The sequence below is a fragment of the Chenopodium album genome, chromosome 10, assembly GCF_948465745.1.
Source record: "Chenopodium album chromosome 10, dcCheAlbu1.1, whole genome shotgun sequence".
NCBI classification, from domain to species: Eukaryota; Viridiplantae; Streptophyta; class Magnoliopsida; order Caryophyllales; family Amaranthaceae; genus Chenopodium; species Chenopodium album.
This window is the reverse complement of record NC_137843.1, coordinates 62551025-62568998: the sequence shown is the minus strand read 5'-3', so window position 1 is coordinate 62568998 and position 17974 is coordinate 62551025. Positions and strand designations below refer to the sequence as shown.

At 34.4% G+C, this 17974-nt stretch overlaps 2 protein-coding genes across 3 annotated transcripts; both read left to right on the top strand.

Annotated features, from left to right (window-relative positions):
• Positions 1 to 2627: 2627 nt before the first annotated feature.
• On the top strand, positions 2628 to 11893 carry LOC145564556 (pre-mRNA-processing factor 19-like). Its single transcript, XM_081624836.1, has 18 exons — positions 2628 to 2790; positions 2907 to 2992; positions 3355 to 3426; positions 3516 to 3578; positions 5321 to 5407; positions 5896 to 6046; positions 6118 to 6239; positions 6731 to 6847; positions 7091 to 7186; positions 7279 to 7341; positions 8999 to 9073; positions 9643 to 9747; positions 9940 to 10056; positions 10157 to 10234; positions 10327 to 10423; positions 10681 to 10732; positions 11297 to 11367; positions 11497 to 11893. Exons 1-18 carry the CDS (start codon positions 2778 to 2780, stop codon positions 11610 to 11612), a joined length of 1581 nt encoding a protein of 526 aa, XP_081480962.1. The 5' UTR covers positions 2628 to 2777; the 3' UTR covers positions 11613 to 11893.
• A 1397-nt stretch (positions 11894 to 13290) lies between these two features.
• LOC145562872 (disease resistance protein RGA2-like) lies at positions 13291 to 16477 on the top strand. 2 transcript variants are annotated; one of them, XM_081623292.1, is made up of 2 exons: positions 13291 to 15402; positions 15982 to 16477. In XM_081623292.1, exon 1 carries the CDS (start codon positions 13635 to 13637, stop codon positions 14340 to 14342), a length of 708 nt encoding a protein of 235 aa, XP_081479418.1. In that variant the 5' UTR covers positions 13291 to 13634; the 3' UTR covers positions 14343 to 15402; positions 15982 to 16477. The 2 variants fall into 2 exon arrangements, with proteins under 2 accessions (XP_081479418.1, XP_081479417.1); XM_081623291.1 differs by having other exon boundaries at positions 13338 to 15402.
• The last annotated feature ends 1497 nt before the right edge of the window (positions 16478 to 17974 follow it).

Genomic DNA, 17974 nt, shown 5'->3' with positions numbered 1-17974 from the left:
CTTGCATGTATTCTTGACTAGTTCCGTCAAAATTAAGTATAGACAGCAAGAATCAGTACTATTTCTAAGGATAGGGTATTTGCCCTACCAAATTCCAATGAATTGCTTCGTATATCAAGTCTTGTAGGCCAAAAAAGGGGGCAATGGGTTCAAGACTTCAAGGGCTCAAGGCATAATAAAGATTCATTTGTCTGATATCTAGCTTGCTCGTTTTTTTCTTCATTGTAGTATATTGTATGTATAAGGCTTAATGATTAACACGTTATGTAGGTCTACTCTATGTATATGTAAGGCTCAATTAATTCACCAACAATGAATCATTGTACATTTGTACAATATGGAGTAATTGTAAGTCTTTTATTTGCTTTCCACTAGCCCTTATCAATTTTTACTTCACTCTGGTCAATTTTATTTGATAATTGATTATAATGTTAAAAGTTATATACTAACTCCGTTTCATATTATGTGCAACATTTTCTAAAAATAGATGCTACACTTTATTTGCAGCAAATGTTTTCTTTCCTTTTATTGGTTGTCATTTCTCTCCATCTCTCTCCTCATCACATGTTTTTTTTTATATTTCTCTCTCCATTTACCATTCACATACAAATTTTGTCTAGGAGTCCGTGTCGATGTTTTTGTTGCACATAATATGTAACGTAGGTAGTATTTTTTTAAAAAAAGTTAAAAGTTATCAATTTTGTCTTTCGTTGAATTGGATCTTTCCAAACGAGCAAAACAAACTAGCCTAACTGCCTAAGATATACTGTAACATGAATGACAACGATACAACATGTTGTATAAATGGATTATTTATTCCGATTCCTGATGTAGGACACAAATATTTCTTAAGCTCTTTAGTGTAACAAAATAGCCTTGATGTAACATGCAAACAGTACAGGCGTACAACCAATTATATGATAAAATTGTTTTTTCAGATACCCGATCAGCGTTTGTCTCACACACATATATTCCTGGGCGGCATAGTGTCTATTCAAAAGTTGATATGTTGATTCCTTCAATTCAGCAAATGTGGAACTTCAAACACACACGGTTAGAAGTACAAAAAAAGGGTAAGGAATCAAAACATGAAGATAATGAAGTAATATGGTTTAAATTAAGTAGTTTCAATTTTTTGACTTGTGATTTGCAAAGGGAATGTCGTTGCACTATGCACTGGTCGACACGCGTAGAGGGGTCACCTTGGATTGAGAATCCAAGTACAAAATTACCGTACATTTATGCTTGAACAATGAACATGAATAAATAAAGGTGAGTTGAAATACTAGTAGAAATAAAAATTTGAAAAAGAAGATAGTGAATAAGCCTTGATCATCTTTTAAGTCTTAACAAGTTCAATTTTTATACTAGTCTACCACTTAATGAGAACATTAAAAAAATCAATTAAAGAATTCACGTACAACACATAGTGTTCTTATTGGCCGAATGTGGAAAAATATTTTGTTTTGGAATAAAATTTCTCAACCTTAACTCTTATTTCGGAGGGAATCTAAATGCATATGTATCAATAATGCATTTTCTTAACATTTCTAACGGTAAAACTCGTATTAAAAAATGTTCAATCAGTACCAATGAGTAGTGTAATGACAATGTGTATTTTAATTATTAATATTAATAATTGTTGAAGTTGTAATGTGATACATACATAATAAGATCTTCAATTTCTCCCTATCGATTTCTTCCAACTAATGTAGCGTTAGCCAATGGTTTCACCCAAATGCCTTTCTCCATGTCTCATTCTTTCTCTTTCTCATTAGACACTCGAACTTTTACAAAAGCATTCAAGAAAAAGTTTAATACTACAACATGTTATGTGTTTTACTAAACACATAATAAGTGCAATTCTATGTTTTCTTTCATATTCCCTTGCTATTCAAAATCCCAGGACTTAGGGTCTGTTCTCATTTGATTGAAATGAGCTGAATTGAACTAAGCTTATTAAAATTGAATTGAACTAAAATAAATATTTTATAAGAGAAGGAAATTAGGAGTTGAATTGAACTGAACTGAACTTATTAGAGCTGAACTGAATTGAACTGAAAATAATCGTATGAGAATATACCCTTATTACTTCCTCTAACAATTTCCCATATTGTAGCAATTCCCCCCCTCTTCCAAGACACCTCTTTATTTTATACATGTCTTCTTTTGGAGATTGATTGATAAAAGGAAAAATCTCACCAATATGTCAATATGAAACCCTTTGTGCAAACCAAACTCAGTATAAATTCCTTTAAACGAATAATTTTAAAAGTGAATTTGACAATATAGATCAAGAAACTAACTCCATCGAACTATGATGCGAACGAAATTAAATCTCAAGTCTTAAATTTCACATTCAAACTTTACCAACTAAGGTAGTTGACATCCATAAAAAATCTGATGTTGCCATATCACATAATAAAAAATGAAATACCAATTCGATTAATTACAAGTTTACAACACTATAATCTTAAATCTTAACCCTTAATGCAAAATTGATAGATTGATTGACCAATTTAACTAGATCACTAAAAACTAATCTTAGGTTTGAAATATTGAAATTGAGCCCAATTTAACATGGAAATGAAGTAAATGACTCAAACTCAAGTCTTACAAAAAAAATCATCAACAATTTCTTTTCAATCGCCCGCTTTTCTCTTTCTCTCTCCTCTTTTCTCCTTCCTCTGCTGCCGCTCACTCTCTGCTACAATTCTCGAATTCGTCTTCCTTCCATCTTCGGCTGAGCTTTCAACTATCTCTGCTTCTTTACTACAATGAATTGCTCAAGTAATTCTCATTTTCTCTCTCCTCGTAATTTTTTTGGGTTTCAATTTTGTTAGGGTTTTTCTCGGATTTTTAGGGTTTAACTTTGTTCGCTTGATTTATTGATGTTGTTGTTGTAGTTTCCGGTGAAGTACCGGAAGAGCCGGTTGTTTCCAAGCAATCTGGACTTCTTTTTGAGAAGCGACTCATCGAACGTCACATTTCGGTACTCTTTTTCGACGCAATTTGTTTTTGATATTTTTTTTAGGGTTTTATTGTTTGATTTTGATTACTGTTGAAAGATTATAGTTTTAAGTGTGAGATTGCGGTTGAATTTTGATATCAATTGAACTTGTTTGATGCCCACATTTCACTGGCTGGAGTATTGGACTGTTGTGGAATTTTATTAATGTAGTTCGATGCAATTTTTTGAAGTAATTTGGCTACCGGATTTTGACTCTTTGTATCGGTTTGCTAGGGTTTATGCATTGTTGTTTAGGGTTTAGTTTTTAGTGTTATGTGGAAAATGATAAATTTTTTATAATGTTAAAGTGTTTTGATGGATCTTTTTGGGTGGTATGTTTGAAGGATTATGGAAAATGTCCGGTTACCGGAGAGCCATTGACCATGGACGATATTGTTCCTGTTAAAGCTGGAAAGGTATTGGCTTTGCCCATTAGTTTTTTACTCTCTTTGTTGTGTGTTGTTATATATATACCTGGATACTTATTGTGTTCTTTGACTTGCAGATTGTGAAGCCTAGACCTGTTCAGGGTGCTAGTATTCCTGGAATGATTGGCATGTTCCAAATTGTATGTACCTATTCTGTCTCATCACCTTAGCGACAAGTACTATTTTATTATGGATTATTGTTGTGTTAGCAATTTGGTCAGTTTAAAACTTCTGTGTATTTTGCTACCTAAATATTATACTGCGTAGATACATACATTTTCTTACACATCTACCATTGTTGATGCATTAAGCTGTAATTGGTTAAGTATTCCAAGCATTAAGTTCTATAAGCATTTATGGAGTATATTTTACAGTGCTCTGTTGTTTGACGGATGAATGGACTTTGTAAGAAATATCTCAGCTAAAAAAGTTTAGAGTTTTATTTTGGGGATAGGGATCTCATAAGGGCATTTTTGTGCATTATTAGTTGTCAATTTCAAAGCCGATTTTTTTTTTTTTTTTTTTTTCCTGAACAATTCTGTTAATTACTTGATTGGGTTTCTTTAGTCGTTTTAAAGTATGAATCAGTAATACTCTACATGTATCTAGATTTCTAGTGTCAGGTGTGTATATAGAAATCTACCTTTATCCTGGCCTTCTAGATTGGTAAGGAGTATGTTTCTGAAAGGCATTTTTGACAAGGTATATAGAAGGAAGAGTGATAGGAAAAGGTAGTCAATTTTGGCCATTATCTTTACAATTTTGGCTAGGTTGGTCATGTCTGCAACAATCTTTTGCAATAACCTTCACTCTACTACTCTTATTGTACTAGGTCTTTTTTAAGACCATCCTCTTCTGATTTAAGTTGATGAAGCTCAAGATGCTAAGCGAAAGATTAGGGTTTGTAGTCAATTAGCTGTGTTTAGGTTGAGGGGGGCTCACACCTAAAAAGTGAGCGACTTTGGCTCTAAACATGGAGGAGGAAGCCGCTTTTTCTCTCTACGTGGTGAAGGGAATGAAATTTCTATGTTGAGCTATGGTGTTAGACGTTTGGATCTGTAATCGCATTGGTGCCTATATGTGTCCTATGAATTATGTCATTTATTGCACCTTCTGCAATATTTGTTTGATTATGGGTGTTGGTGTTCCTTAGCCTAGTTGTTCACAATTGTCTTAGTTTCGACTTGCCTTGTAAGAGTTGTAACTATTGTAAGTGTTGGTAAGGATTGAAAAAAAAGGTACTTCCTCTAGTCTTTTTTAATCGCAACATGAGTAAAATGCACTTTTCTCACATGGTCCTTTAATTGTCTTTTTTGAGATTTTCACAATAGAAAAATAAGTCATGTGGGGTCTTGTTAGATTCATCTCGATATATATATATTTTGGTGAAGATATACTTTTTTAATATTAACTTAAATAATTTGTACTCAAGTATAATTACATATACAAATGGTATAGAATGTGCATTGACAAGCATGAAAACTCTTAACGTTTCAATTAAGAAATAATGGGGGAAAGTATTAGCATGTTGCAACTTGCAAGCACCCCCAAAAAAAAAGTCTATTTGATGAAATATGGTGTTGCAATCTGTAGAACTTCTGGTTGGACATCATATTTGTATGTTAATATCTAAACAACTTGTAGCCTAGAATTTTAATTTAAACATATGATGTCCCTGTCCCTTATCTAATTATCAAATTCTAGGATTTGTGAGGCATTCATCTGTCATCTCAATAACCCCTGTTTATAAGCTACAAATTATCATTGTTTTTAGTTATATAACCTTTGATGACTTTAATCAAGCTGTTTTATCTTCAGAAGAATATATAAGAATTCTCTATCTCGCGTGTTAGCTTCTAATGATTGTTACGTTGAAATTCAGGAATGGGATAGTTTGATGCTTTCCAATTTTGCTCTGGAGCAACAATTACATACTGCCAGGCAAGAATTGAGCCATGCTCTCTACCAGGTATTAAAATTTGTCTTTATGCATTGACCATTTGGGTTTTGAAGTTAAGTTATGCCGGCTTTTCACTTTACTTCAGATCCTCTACACTATCATGTAATGGGCATTTTGACATTTTTGGAACAAAAGCATAATTTTTATATATTGTAAATTGAGTTTGACACTTGGACACATACTTTTATCTAATATGAGATTTATTATTAGTCAATAAGAGGTTAGGGGGCAAATACCTGATTCTGGCTTAAATTAAAGTCATTTGTGGCTGGATATGCTTGTTATTGACTTTTGAGTGATTCCTAGTTTTGAAGAAACAGGTCAAGTGTCTGAAATGATCTCCCAATGTTTATATGTTTTTTTTTATTGGATTTAATAAATCGATATATTATATATCTATCTTTGATTTTACATTATGTGCCATACTTCATTTGATTACTCTTTCTCTCTGTCATGAGGATTATGATTGTAAACAAGTTTGTGATTTCTGTCTGCAGCATGATGCTGCTTGCCGTGTAATTGCAAGGCTAAAGAAGGAGAGAGATGAGGCAAGATCGCTTTTGGCTCAAGCAGATGAGAGGCTCAGACCTATGTTAGGGGCAACAGGCAATGCAGTACATCAACCTGCATTGAGCAATGGGAAAAGAGGTAGTTTTTATTATTTCTCTTTTTCCATTTCACTGATGGATATTTGGACTGAAAAAAAATGTGAATTGCAGTTTCTGAGGAAGAGACTCTGGGCCCTGATGGAAAGAAAGCCCGAATGGGAATTTCTGCTGATACAATCGCTGAACTGACTGATTGCAACTTGGAACTTTCACAGCAGCGTAAAAAGAGAACGGTATGTTTTGTATAAAAGTATATGTGCTATAATATGATCTTTATTTCTTCTGTTTTGATTTAGTTGCTACGGCTAGAGTTTTGCACTAATCCTCACTCCACTTTAACTTTAACAATATTGTCATGTGGGGTCTTTTTAGATTCGCCTCGACTTGTAGTGTTTTTTTTTTTGACAGAGACTTATAGTTTAATTATATTTAAATTTTATAATTTCTACCTTATGATAATTAGATACATGAGTGTTTGAAACCACGCATTGGCAAACGTGAAATGAGAAACGATGCATCTTAATAAAAAACAGAGGAAGTATATGATAGCTTTTGTGTTTTTTTTTTTTTTTTCAAGGCTATGATATAAATCTTCATTGGAGAGAACGCTTTAATTTTCTTGCACTTGATACTATTGGGAGATTTACTGTGTTGAAGCAGTAGCTGAGTTTTCTTAATTGCTTGTCTGCTAAATATAGTTTTTCTCTGTGGTATTGTCTTTCAGATACCTTCTACCTTGGCTTCTATTGAGGATCTGGAGCGCTATACACAGATCTCTAGCTATCCCCTTCACAAAACTAACAAACCTGGCATTCTATCTGTTGATATCCAATATTCCAAGGTATGCTAGATACAATTTTTGGTGCTACAATGCTTACAATTTCACTTTTAGTTTGTGAATATCAACAATATTTTGGGGGGCTGTTGTGATATTATTTCTCAATAATTCTGTCTACTCGTGACCATCCTTTTGATTTTAAGTGATTCTAACCTCTGCTGTTTTGGTGTATGTGTGGTTTATATTTTTTATTTATTTTTGTGTTTCGAATATCGTTATCTGATGTATGTATCCATGTTTTTATAGGATATCATTGTGACCGGGGGGATTGATACAAATGCTGTTGTCTTTGATCGACCTTCTGGACAGATTGTATCTACACTAAGTGGTCATTCAAAGAAGGTCTTTTTTTATGCCTGCTTTTGCAATGTAGAAACCATATGGACTAGTAAATGTTAAACTAATTTACATCTTATTGCTTTTTTTTTTTGCAGGTTACCAGCATCAAAATTGTTCCACAGGATGAAAGTTTAGTTATAACTGGATCTGCAGACAAGGTAGTATTCTATCAGTTGTGATACACTCCCTTTAAACACACATTTCCTTATTATTGCAGAGAGTCTTTTACAGTCATTTGATTAATGTAATATGTATTGCTTTAACTTCTAGTGATTTTTTTGTTGTATAATTTTCTATTACGAGATTAGAATCCTTTCCTGTTTCCATTGCTTTTTAATTTTTTTTTTAATTTTTTTTTATTTTTTATTATTTTTTAGGGTAATGGTTGCCATCAATTTCAGATTTTTTTTGTTGCCATTCTGATTGGAAGACACTGTAGTTGTGCGACTTGTTTAAACTGCAATTAGTTTAGTGCTATTCTGTTCATGTCACAGTGTTCAAATTTCACTGCTTTGTAGTTGTCTTCCCTTTCTTCCTTTAGCTTTAATCCTTTAATTCATTCTTCCTCTTTAATTTTTTCTCTCTTTTTTAATTGGATATTATTTTTAAATCCCTCCCTCCTTTGACTCTCATTTGTTAGCTAACTTCTATGAAGCCACGTTATTAGTGATAGAAGTATTTTGTGATTTGTGTTTGGTTAATTAGTTAGCTGCAGGAGATGAATATTAGAAATTCTTCATTTTAAAACAGAAATTGAATATGGTCTTATTTAACACAATGTAATAGACTTACCCAGGGGTAGGGCATTATAGAAAATGTATATTGGATTTTTGTTATGAGATAGCTTGGGGAGTAATTTGAGAATTAGTTATAGTAGAGAAGGAAAGAAAACAGATTATTCATATATAGTAGTGATCAAGGAGATTAAAATGAATTAGATAATTGCTGAGTGGATTTTACTTTGTTTTGAGCTGGTAATTAGGAAGCCCTAGGCATTTGGAGGTCTGGGATTGTAGGTGCAATTTGATTTTTTAATCTTATATGATTACGATCAAATTATCAAATTTCCTAATGTCTCTGCTTATTAGTCCATTCTGTATATCCATTTTTTTTTGTTCTATTACACTTATGAATTTTTTTCTACAATCACATTAGCAACACTGCCCTCTTGAAATATTAGTCCTGGCAATAATTGTTGTCATATCATCATCCTTGTATATTTAGGTTCTTTTAACATTCTGGACTTTTTTGGTTCTTCAACTCTAGATTTACTTATCTTTGTTGGTCTGTCATGCTTCCAAGCTATCTGAAAATAAAAAAGGTTGATAATTATATAATACACTTTTGATGTCTAGTAAATAGTTTGGCAGGAGCACATTGCTTCGATTTGGCTTGGAATAGTTGGCTTCATCTTGGGTCATTTTTTTTATCAACTCAAGTCCAGACTAATTTGTTATTGAGCCAACTGTTCCAATATGATCCATTTTGTCTTTTTAGTCATTCTGGCTGGACAAGAATGGGCATAAAATTCAGCTATGTAATGCAGACACTGGTATTAGTGTCTGGTGCAGATACATATCCGAGTATCTGATGTCAAGTATGGCAGTATTAGACATGGGGACACTGCCCTTAATTGGACACAGATGTGGGAACACGGCATAAATTAAGCGTTTTCCTGTTCTTATAAGACTTTTTCCATGAGTTCTAACGTATTAATGCACTCATTTTCCCACTAACATGATTGTTGAGTCTTGCTGAAAACTTATCTCAAGCCCATTTGTTATTATTGCTTGACACATGTGTGCTGTCCAACAGACTGTAAGATTATGGCAAGGATCAGATGATGGTAATTATGATTGCAGGCATGTTCTAAAAGATCACACAGCGGAGGTAAATTATCTTTTAGTTTTCTTTGTTCCTCTCTTTGGGAGTAAGGCTGTGGCTTTGTTGTTTGTTCTTTGCAAACTCTCTCTAATTTGAATATATGTGTGCTTGGCTTTTTTCTGGTGCTTTTGTCTATATGTTTCTCAATTATATGTTAGCAGACTAGGATTATCTTGCTTTTGATCATTGAGCTAGTTACACCATGCTATAACAGTTGTTTTCTGTTCTCTTAGAAATCATTGGTTTAAGATATTTTCTCAGTTTTCATTTACTTGCAACTCACAACTTTGGCGCACACTTAAAGGAAGATAGACTAGACAAACGGACAAATTAATTGAAATAACATTTATAAGAAGAAAGTCTTTTTAAGGTTTGACAGCATTATAAATTTTTTGTATGTTCCAATATGATGATTATTGTTCAAAGATTTACTATCAGCACATTAGTTTTGAATTGGAAGCTATTGGAGTAAAACATGAATTTTTACCTAAGGTCTGATACACATTTTTAAACATGGACATTTACTCTTTGAAATACAAGCTGTAATTGTGTTGCTATCTATTAATTTGTGACAGGTGCAAGCCGTTACCGTTCATGCAACTAACAAATACTTTGTAACTGCTTCCCTTGATAATTCATGGTGCTTCTACGATCTTTCAAGCGGTCTCTGTCTCACACAGGTTTTGTCTGCCTACTCTAAGCTTCTTCTTTTTTTTTTTTTTTTTTTTTTTTTTTTTTTCTTCCTTGTACGATTTCCCAATATTTGTGTGAAGTTGAAAATTGCAATGAGAGAAACACTTAATGGCTGTATAACTTGTATTGCATGACTTGCATCTCCCTGATTACCTGTGTCGTTATCTTATATTGAACAGGTGACAGACTCTTCAGGGTCTGAGGGATATACATCTGCAGCTTTTCATCCGGATGGACTCATCCTTGGAACAGGAACGACAGATGCTCTTGTCAAGATTTGGGATGTTAAAACTCAGGTAGAATCTAAGTAGATGGTTGCCTTTTGTTAAGCTCTAACCCACTTTGATTTTCCTTAATTTTCCACTTAATGTGTGTTATTGTATGCTGGTTTTGCAGACTAATGTTGCCAAATTTGACGGGCACACAGGTCCTGTTACAGCCATGTCTTTCTCTGAAAATGGATACTTCCTTGCGGTAGGGTCCTTATATATATATATTTTTTTTTTTGGAACTTGGCTGTTGTGTTAACATAATTGCTCCTCTGATTTGTCTCTGAAATTTCTCAGACTGCAGCTCATGATGGTGTAAAACTTTGGGATCTGCGTAAATTGAAGAATTTCCGGTCCTTTGCCTCTCCTGATCCAGACACACCAACTAACTATGGTATTTAAATAATTTAAATTGAAATTTATCCCATCTCAAATCTTCATTCAGAATAGGAGTTTTTTTTTTGTTAATCTGGAACACTTGCCTTTTCTTTTTACCTTGGTGATGTGGTGCATTTCATTGCGCACCTTGGTAAAACTGTGAGCAAAATTCTTACCTTTGATGGAAGCCTATTGTTATTTATTCTGAATTTATGCTAACAATCTACCAATCTGTTATAAGGGGTTTTGTATTAATTGATTTGACTTCCACAGTTGATTTCGACCATAGCGGGAGTTATCTTGCAGTTGCTAGTTCAGATATAAGGTCAGTGTGTATTTAATCTTTGTAATATTAATAATACTCTGTTCTTCAGTTTTCTCTCAGACGACTTTTTTGGTATGTTGAAATTTGTTGATCTCAGGGGTAATGAATTATTGCTGGATTGATTCAACTCCTACATTATCTAGTTTAACAAATTTTAGGTGACAGGGGGGGGCCTGGGTTGGTTTGATTTTTGATGGAAATTAGAGGGAATAGGAAGTCAGCAATGACTTGGTTATCCTTGCCCATTAAGAAATTAATTGACATATTGTCAACCTATCTTAAGTCAGCTCTCTTTTCTATTATTGAAACCTTCTTGCTGAACATGTGGATCGGGGATGATCAGTATTCTTTTTACATAGGCTAATGAACACAGGTTTTTCCGAATGACAGTTTCTGATATCTATTGCCTTACCCATGTGGTGGCTTGATATTGGGAAGGGGTGGTTAATCAGACTAAACATTATTGAAAATCCATGTTGGAATTGATTTCTTTTTCTTTATTTTTTTTTTAATTTATTGTAGTCGTTATATTTATATTGCTAGCTATACTTTTCTATGGTGCAGAGTATACCAAGTTGCAAGTGTCAAGTTAGAATGGAATCTTATCAAGACCCTGCCTGATTTGTCCGGCACAGGTTTCCTATTCTATTTCTCTTTCTAAATTCACATCTGCCATGCCCTGTAGTGTATTATAGTCCTAAGGGGCTTCAACACAGGGTTGCTAATGTTCAATTTTTACCTATTTATGGGGCCTTCAATTGCAGGCAAAGCTACCTGTGCGAAATTTGGTCCAGATGCAAAATACATAGCAGTAGGATCATCGGATAGAAACCTTCGAATATTTGGCTTGCCAGGGAATGATGGTGCTCCTGAATCTTAATATGCTGGCAAAGTGAAATGACTCTTATGGTAGCAAATGTGGTTACGTCCATTTTGGGGGGCACGAGCGACCCCCGGTCCTGACAAAGACCCTGAGCCCATATATTCAATTCTTACCTTCTGGTGCTCGAAAGTTTAAAGTGAAGTTCAACCAATGGTTGTTTTACAGTTTCATGTCAATTCATGTAAAAGCGGTAGAGATGTATTTTTTAAATGTCATGTATTCTAAAACATTAGTATAGGTGTATCTGATGACCCGAGGTATCAGAATTTTTTTTTGCATATTGCGATGAATTTTGAGCTTAGTGTTCACTAAAGTGGTTTGTCATAGTTTGACCTGTGCTTTAGGAATTCAATGAGAGATTATAACTAAATTAAGTTCTAAATTTCTAATCTCAGCCAGTATTTCGTGATGCGTGTTACTAATATTCTAATTCAATCTCACTATAATTCTCCAAGATTCCGATCCAGCTAAAGCAAAGTGTATTATTTTCTTGTGTTAAAAGATCAGAAGCTTATTCTTGATCTCATTGAATTTTTCGTATACTTCTTTGAGCTCTATGCTTCTATCTAACCTGTTTTATCTCATTTTAGTGGAGTGATTTGTGTTGTAAATCCATGACAATAAATAATACGGGGTTGAACTGCCTATGTAGACACCCTGCTGTGTTCTGATACAGTATAACAGATAGTACTACTGGAAATGTCTCCCATCCCTGTGACCAGAATCTAAGCTCAAAGTCGAAGAATCACAGAATCCGGAATTAGGGTAGAATTGAAACAGAAATACATTTCCTCCTATTTCGAGGAGGGTAAGGATAAATGTTACCTTCTAGCCTGGAAAGTTTGTAGTAGTAGCAGCTGTTTCTCTCATGATTTTACACTCCATTAAAATCCAATTTTCAATATTTATAGCAAATGCACCCTTAGTATATGTTCCACTCGTTTTCGTTAAGTAATGTTATGACTCATGATTTCATGGATGAAGAGGGAAATATCAAGAGAGATAGAAACAAATTGGATGGAAATAATTTATGACTATTCTACATCTCTACCTACTTTATTAAAGGTTTTATCAAGTAACCACAATTTTTGGTGCAAATAATTAATTGTACGTAAATTCGTTAGACACCAACTATGTGCTGGTTGACATATAAAAGCAAATTGATTGGCCTAAGTTGAACATGAATAGGAAGAATCCAAAGGTAAACATCAAGAAAGATAGAAGCAAATTCGATGAAAATACGTTATGAATGAGTAGGCCAGCCAAATTCCATGAATAATTTCAAAACTTGACTATTCTACATTGTATGGATTAGCAAGTGGAGGCAGCAGAAAATTGGAAATATCAACCACACAATTTGTGGAGCAAATAGTAGGACTTATCTACAGTTTAAGATAGGGAGGCAACTAGCTACTCAGATCATTCATTTACCAGCCAAATACCATTGCAAATAAAATTATTATTGTACTATATGAATCAATTTTAACTCAAGGTTACACGTTCTTAAATTAATGAAACCATTTCTATTGTTCTAAATACAAGTAGATAATATAGTATGACTACTAGCTGATTTTGCTATGATTAAAGGACCAAACCTGCTGATAAAATTATTCATGGAAATTAACTCGATCAAACTTCATTAGTTCATTTAGTTACCAGTTTCTGGAGGTTCAAAATTTCCGACTATTCTTTCCAACAAATAAATTCTGTATTTTTGAAGCAAATTCCAGAAAATAAAAAATCTGTTGACTATTCTTTCAATTTTTTGTTTTTTATTCTACATGTATTTCTTCACACAGGCACCAAAAAATCCATACGAAGTTTCCTTTATTAATTATGAGCAATGTTTTTATGGTGTGTATATGGATAAGAAAATAAGAAAGATCAACCACACAAATTTATATAAAATAAGGTAGTTAGCTCCTTAAGTGCTCATTCAATTCATTCCTCTCACTCTTCTTCATTCTCTCTCCAATAATTTCATACTCTTCTTGCCTCCTTTGTCTGCTTCACCAAACAATGGAAGGTGCAGGTTTAGCTTTCTCTGCTGTTCAAACTCTTTTAGCAGCCCTGCAATGTCCGCAACTTAAAGATATCCGCTCAACCTTTGAATACAAATCCCAACTTGATGACCTCCAAGGCACTGTCGAATTTCTTCATTCTGTGCTCCGCGATGCCGCTGAGATCGAGCAGGACCTCCTCTCCAGTCAAGACAAGGTTCAAATCGACAAGATTATGGATGCTGTTTATGAAGCCGATGATCTGTTCGATGAGTTTTTCACTCTTGCGCAGCAGAAGCAACTCCTGAAGGCTGATGGTAGAGTCTCTAAAAAATTACGGAGTTTCTTTTCGCGTTCCAACAACCCAGTTAGCGTGGCTTACAGAATGAGTCATGGGGTTAAGAAGATCAAGAAGAAGCTGGATGCTATTGCTACCTACAAGCAGTTCAGCTTTAAGCATGATCCTCAGCCTATCAGGAATAGAAGGCCTGATACCTGTTCTTATGTGAATCAAGTCGATATCGTTGGAAGAGGGGATGACTTGGAGAAGATCGTTGGAATGTTGCTTCATCCTTCTGATGATCAACGTCACAACGTGTCATTCCTTTCTGTTGTGGGTCTTGGAGGGTTGGGAAAAACTGCTCTTGCTCAGCTTGTGTTCAACGATCCAAGGGTTACAAGTGCATTTTCATGGAGAAAGTGGACTTGTGTCGCTGATCAAGATTAGAAAGAGCTTGATGTAAAACAAGTGCTTTGCAAGATTCTTGAACGCGAAGGCTCCACCTTGGAGCAGGTGCAAAGCCAACTTCGAGATTGGATTTGAGCTCATTTTCTAGTGGAGGCAATAGTAGCAAGTTGTAGGTTCCTAAGGGCATTGGATTTGAGCTCATTAACTGTGTGGTGTTACAATGGTGTAAAAATGCCAGGTTGGTTAACCCTTGTTCAAAATATGGTTAGTCTTACGCTTTATACTTGTAATGAGTTGGAGTGTCTGCCATGCATGGGAAAGTTATGTCATCTGAAAGACATTCATCTTTCTGATTTAGCAAAGCTGGAGTACATAGGAGTAGATGATTCTTCATGGGCAAATTCCAATACAACGATGCCAATGTCTGGGTTGGGAAGCTGTGACAAGGAACTATCATTCTTTCCCTCCCTTGAAGAAGTTACGTTATCAAGTCTGCCAAAGTTGAAAGGATGGAAGAGAGGGGTAGTAGGGCGGGTGGAAGACAACAACCTCCAATCACAGCAATTACTACCATGTTTTTCCAAATTGCAGACATTGACAATACACGATTGCCCGGAGTTGACAAGTCTTCCGTCATGTCCCGGTTTGGAAGAGCTAAAATTAGAGAAATTCAACGAAGGGCTGCAAATAATGAATAAGAAAAGAGATGAAGTTGCTCCAGCATCCTCCTCCGCATCTACATCCTGTTATGAGATTGTAAATCCCAAATTACATAGTCTTGATATAGACAACATGGCATGGCTAAATTCGCTGCCGTCGGAGTATTTTCATTGTGTTAATACCCTGATTCTACAGAGGGTCAATGAGGAGGTGGACGTGGATCTGCCCGATTGGATGCAATTCTTTCCCGCCCTCCAAACCCTACAATTTCACAAATGCAGAGAACTGGAAGTAATCCCAAAGTGGATGCCCAAACTCACTTCACTCACAACACTTCGCCTTCATGGCAGTTCAGAAAGCTTGAAGAGAAGATGCAAAAAGGATCCACCTGGAGATGACTGGCCCTATATTCAACACATCCCTCACATTCAATTTTTGGGTTCGTCAATTTCTTCCCCTTTGTCATTTTTAATTAACTTGGTCAACGCTTTGCTAACTTCCTCCCTGGATTTATCTTATTTAGTCAAGTCTATGTATGTCGTGTATGCATCTTCATTCAATTCCTTGATTTGAAAGTGTAATATGACCCTGAATTTCTCCCTATTTTAAAAATATTTCTAATTTAAATTGCAATTTCGATATTGTCAAGTGATTTTATAAACCTCAATTAGATATCTTTAATCTTGCTTCAATATTTAAAATTTAGCTTTACATTTATTTAAATTTGAATGAGTTTTTATTACCTCATATTATCTTACTTGATTGTTCAATGATTTTAACTTCCAAATAAAAAAAAAAAAGGTTATGTGACAATTCATCCGTTTGTTCCAATGATTTCAACTCTAATAGTTGCCCATAAATGACCATATATTCGTATATTGGGCATGCTATTCTTTGTCTTGTAATTTATTTATGAGTGATTACTTAATTCTTCCTCATTATGTGATTGTTATTCTGTTTATTTGAGGCTCTTGAACTCAGAACTCGTATATTAATTTGTCTGCTAATTGTCATGCAGATAGCCAGCTCAACCTGATGAATGATATTGTGTTCCTCAAACTGATGAATGATAGCTAGCACAAGTTGTTTGTATTTTTTGGCATCTATTGTGAAGCCATTACTCTAATAATGAGCACTGCTGGAATTCCTTTCTCCTAATTTTCAAGGCAAGGATCCCAAATTCCAATGTAAACACTACATATTCTTCATCTTGTATGGATCTTTATATTTTGATTTTGAAAGAAAAGCAGCTTAGGATGATCTTGTTCTCGACGACAAACACTTGCATAAATTATGTGTAATTGAATTCCTACTTGTGTAGAAAATGCCTTAGTTATTACTATTACTTTTTTTTTTTTTTATTATTTCTGACATAATGGAGCTATCCTCTTGTATGCTTCAATTTCATCTATAGTATGCTCTTGAATAACTAGTTTTTTGTACATATTTCTTGAGGCATTTTCTTGAAGTAAGTACTTAGACAATGAAATACATTTTAAATTTTTCTTGAGGCATTTTGTTGGAGGATAAACTGTACTAGTGGTAATTGTATTTATGCACAATTAAGAAAGTTGAAATGATTTTAGAGGATGCAAGAGATATCATACTTTCCATTTCTATCATGATCAAGTAAGTACAAATTCTGTGTATCTTCAAAATTCTAAAGGAATTTTCTGAATGCTGATGAACTTTAGAATTTTAGAGTAAGAATTGGACTGGCCTGACTGTATTGCTGTCAAATGGAATTGACCATAGCAAAATTGATGCATCATAACAATTGAATAAGGTGACAAATTGAAATCTGAATCTCTGGGGAAATGCAAGTTGCAAGATTCGCCTTCGTGAGTCGTGACTTGTATGATTTCCGAACTAAAAATCTAGGTAATAAGTAAATATAATGATAAAGGATTCTGCAGAGGGTTCTAGTTTTTAGAACTTCTGTATAAGTTGGTGCAAATGTACTTGAGCTGATACTTTATGGCCTTCTTTGTATGTAGTCAATCACAAGGGAAGTTATAAATTTTGGTTTTCATTTAGAGAGTGCTATTTTTTCTGGGATCATGCTCCATTGAAACAGGCATATCATACTTGTGTCTTAAAATCTTTGTGGAAGGGCACACCGAATGTCGCTAAAACTTTCAAGGTGAAGAGTTCTTGCAGAAGTTTTCATCTTGAAAGTTCCTGTTATAATGAAGTGAAGCTGAAATTAGGAAATCAACTACTGTATAGCTGGTAATTTTATTCTGTCATAACATGTGATGTCTGTTAATATGTAATTATCCACTGTATTAAAACTATTAATAATAAATTGGTAATTACATCTGAGTATTCTGCAATGTAAACACCAATTATAAGGCTATGCTATTATGGGCCAGCAAATAATTTCATCTCATGTGATATAATCATATAATCCATGTACGTGGGCCTTGCAGCTGCTTATGTTTTTGTCATGGGTTTGTGGATCACATTTTACAAGGAAGGTTGGTTACATGAGTTGTACTGGTTACACGAACTTGGTGCAGGTTGCATACTCTGATGGAGGGATAGCTCAAATGGTTAGAGCTTCCCTCCTAATTCCAAGAGATTTTGGGATCGATTCTCACTCCCACCATTGTGGCTCTCTAAACACCAAAAAAAAATATATAGCATGTAGGGCTGCTGTTCGTTGTTCACCAACCTCGCATATTGCACGACTAAATTATTATTGCACAAAGAAGGCAGAGAGATAATAACGTTAGCGTGGCTTTTAATGACTCGTCTTGGCTTAGGGGAGCGCTTCCTGCAAAATCAGGGGTTTGGATGGACTAAGTTATTATTCACAAATTATCTAGTAATGCAAGAATGAAATGAAGAGCTGACGATGTCATTAGTTTGTTAATCAAAGTTTATATTGATTTAGACATGTTTACTTACTTCACTATAATTATTCTACTACACAGTACAAAACACATTATAAATGGACCTTCAGTCTCTATGCTACTTTTTCATTTGATTTTTAACATACTGACCAA

What these genes read in the sequence shown, in the direction of transcription:
- LOC145564556 (XM_081624836.1), top strand. An exon ending in TAAAAGATCACACAGCGGAG is followed by an intron (nt 9,074 to 9,642) that starts GTAAATTATCTT and finishes AATTTGTGACAG; the next exon opens with GTGCAAGCCGTTACCGTTCA. An exon ending in GCGGTCTCTGTCTCACACAG is followed by an intron (nt 9,748 to 9,939) that starts GTTTTGTCTGCC and finishes TATATTGAACAG; the next exon opens with GTGACAGACTCTTCAGGGTC.
- LOC145562872 (XM_081623291.1), top strand. Translation starts at nt 14,535, where the DNA reads ATGCCAGGTTGGTTAACCCTTGTTCAAAATATGGTTAGTCTTACGCTT. An exon ending in CCCTCACATTCAATTTTTGG is followed by an intron (nt 15,403 to 15,981) that starts GTTCGTCAATTT and finishes ATTGTCATGCAG; the next exon opens with ATAGCCAGCTCAACCTGATG.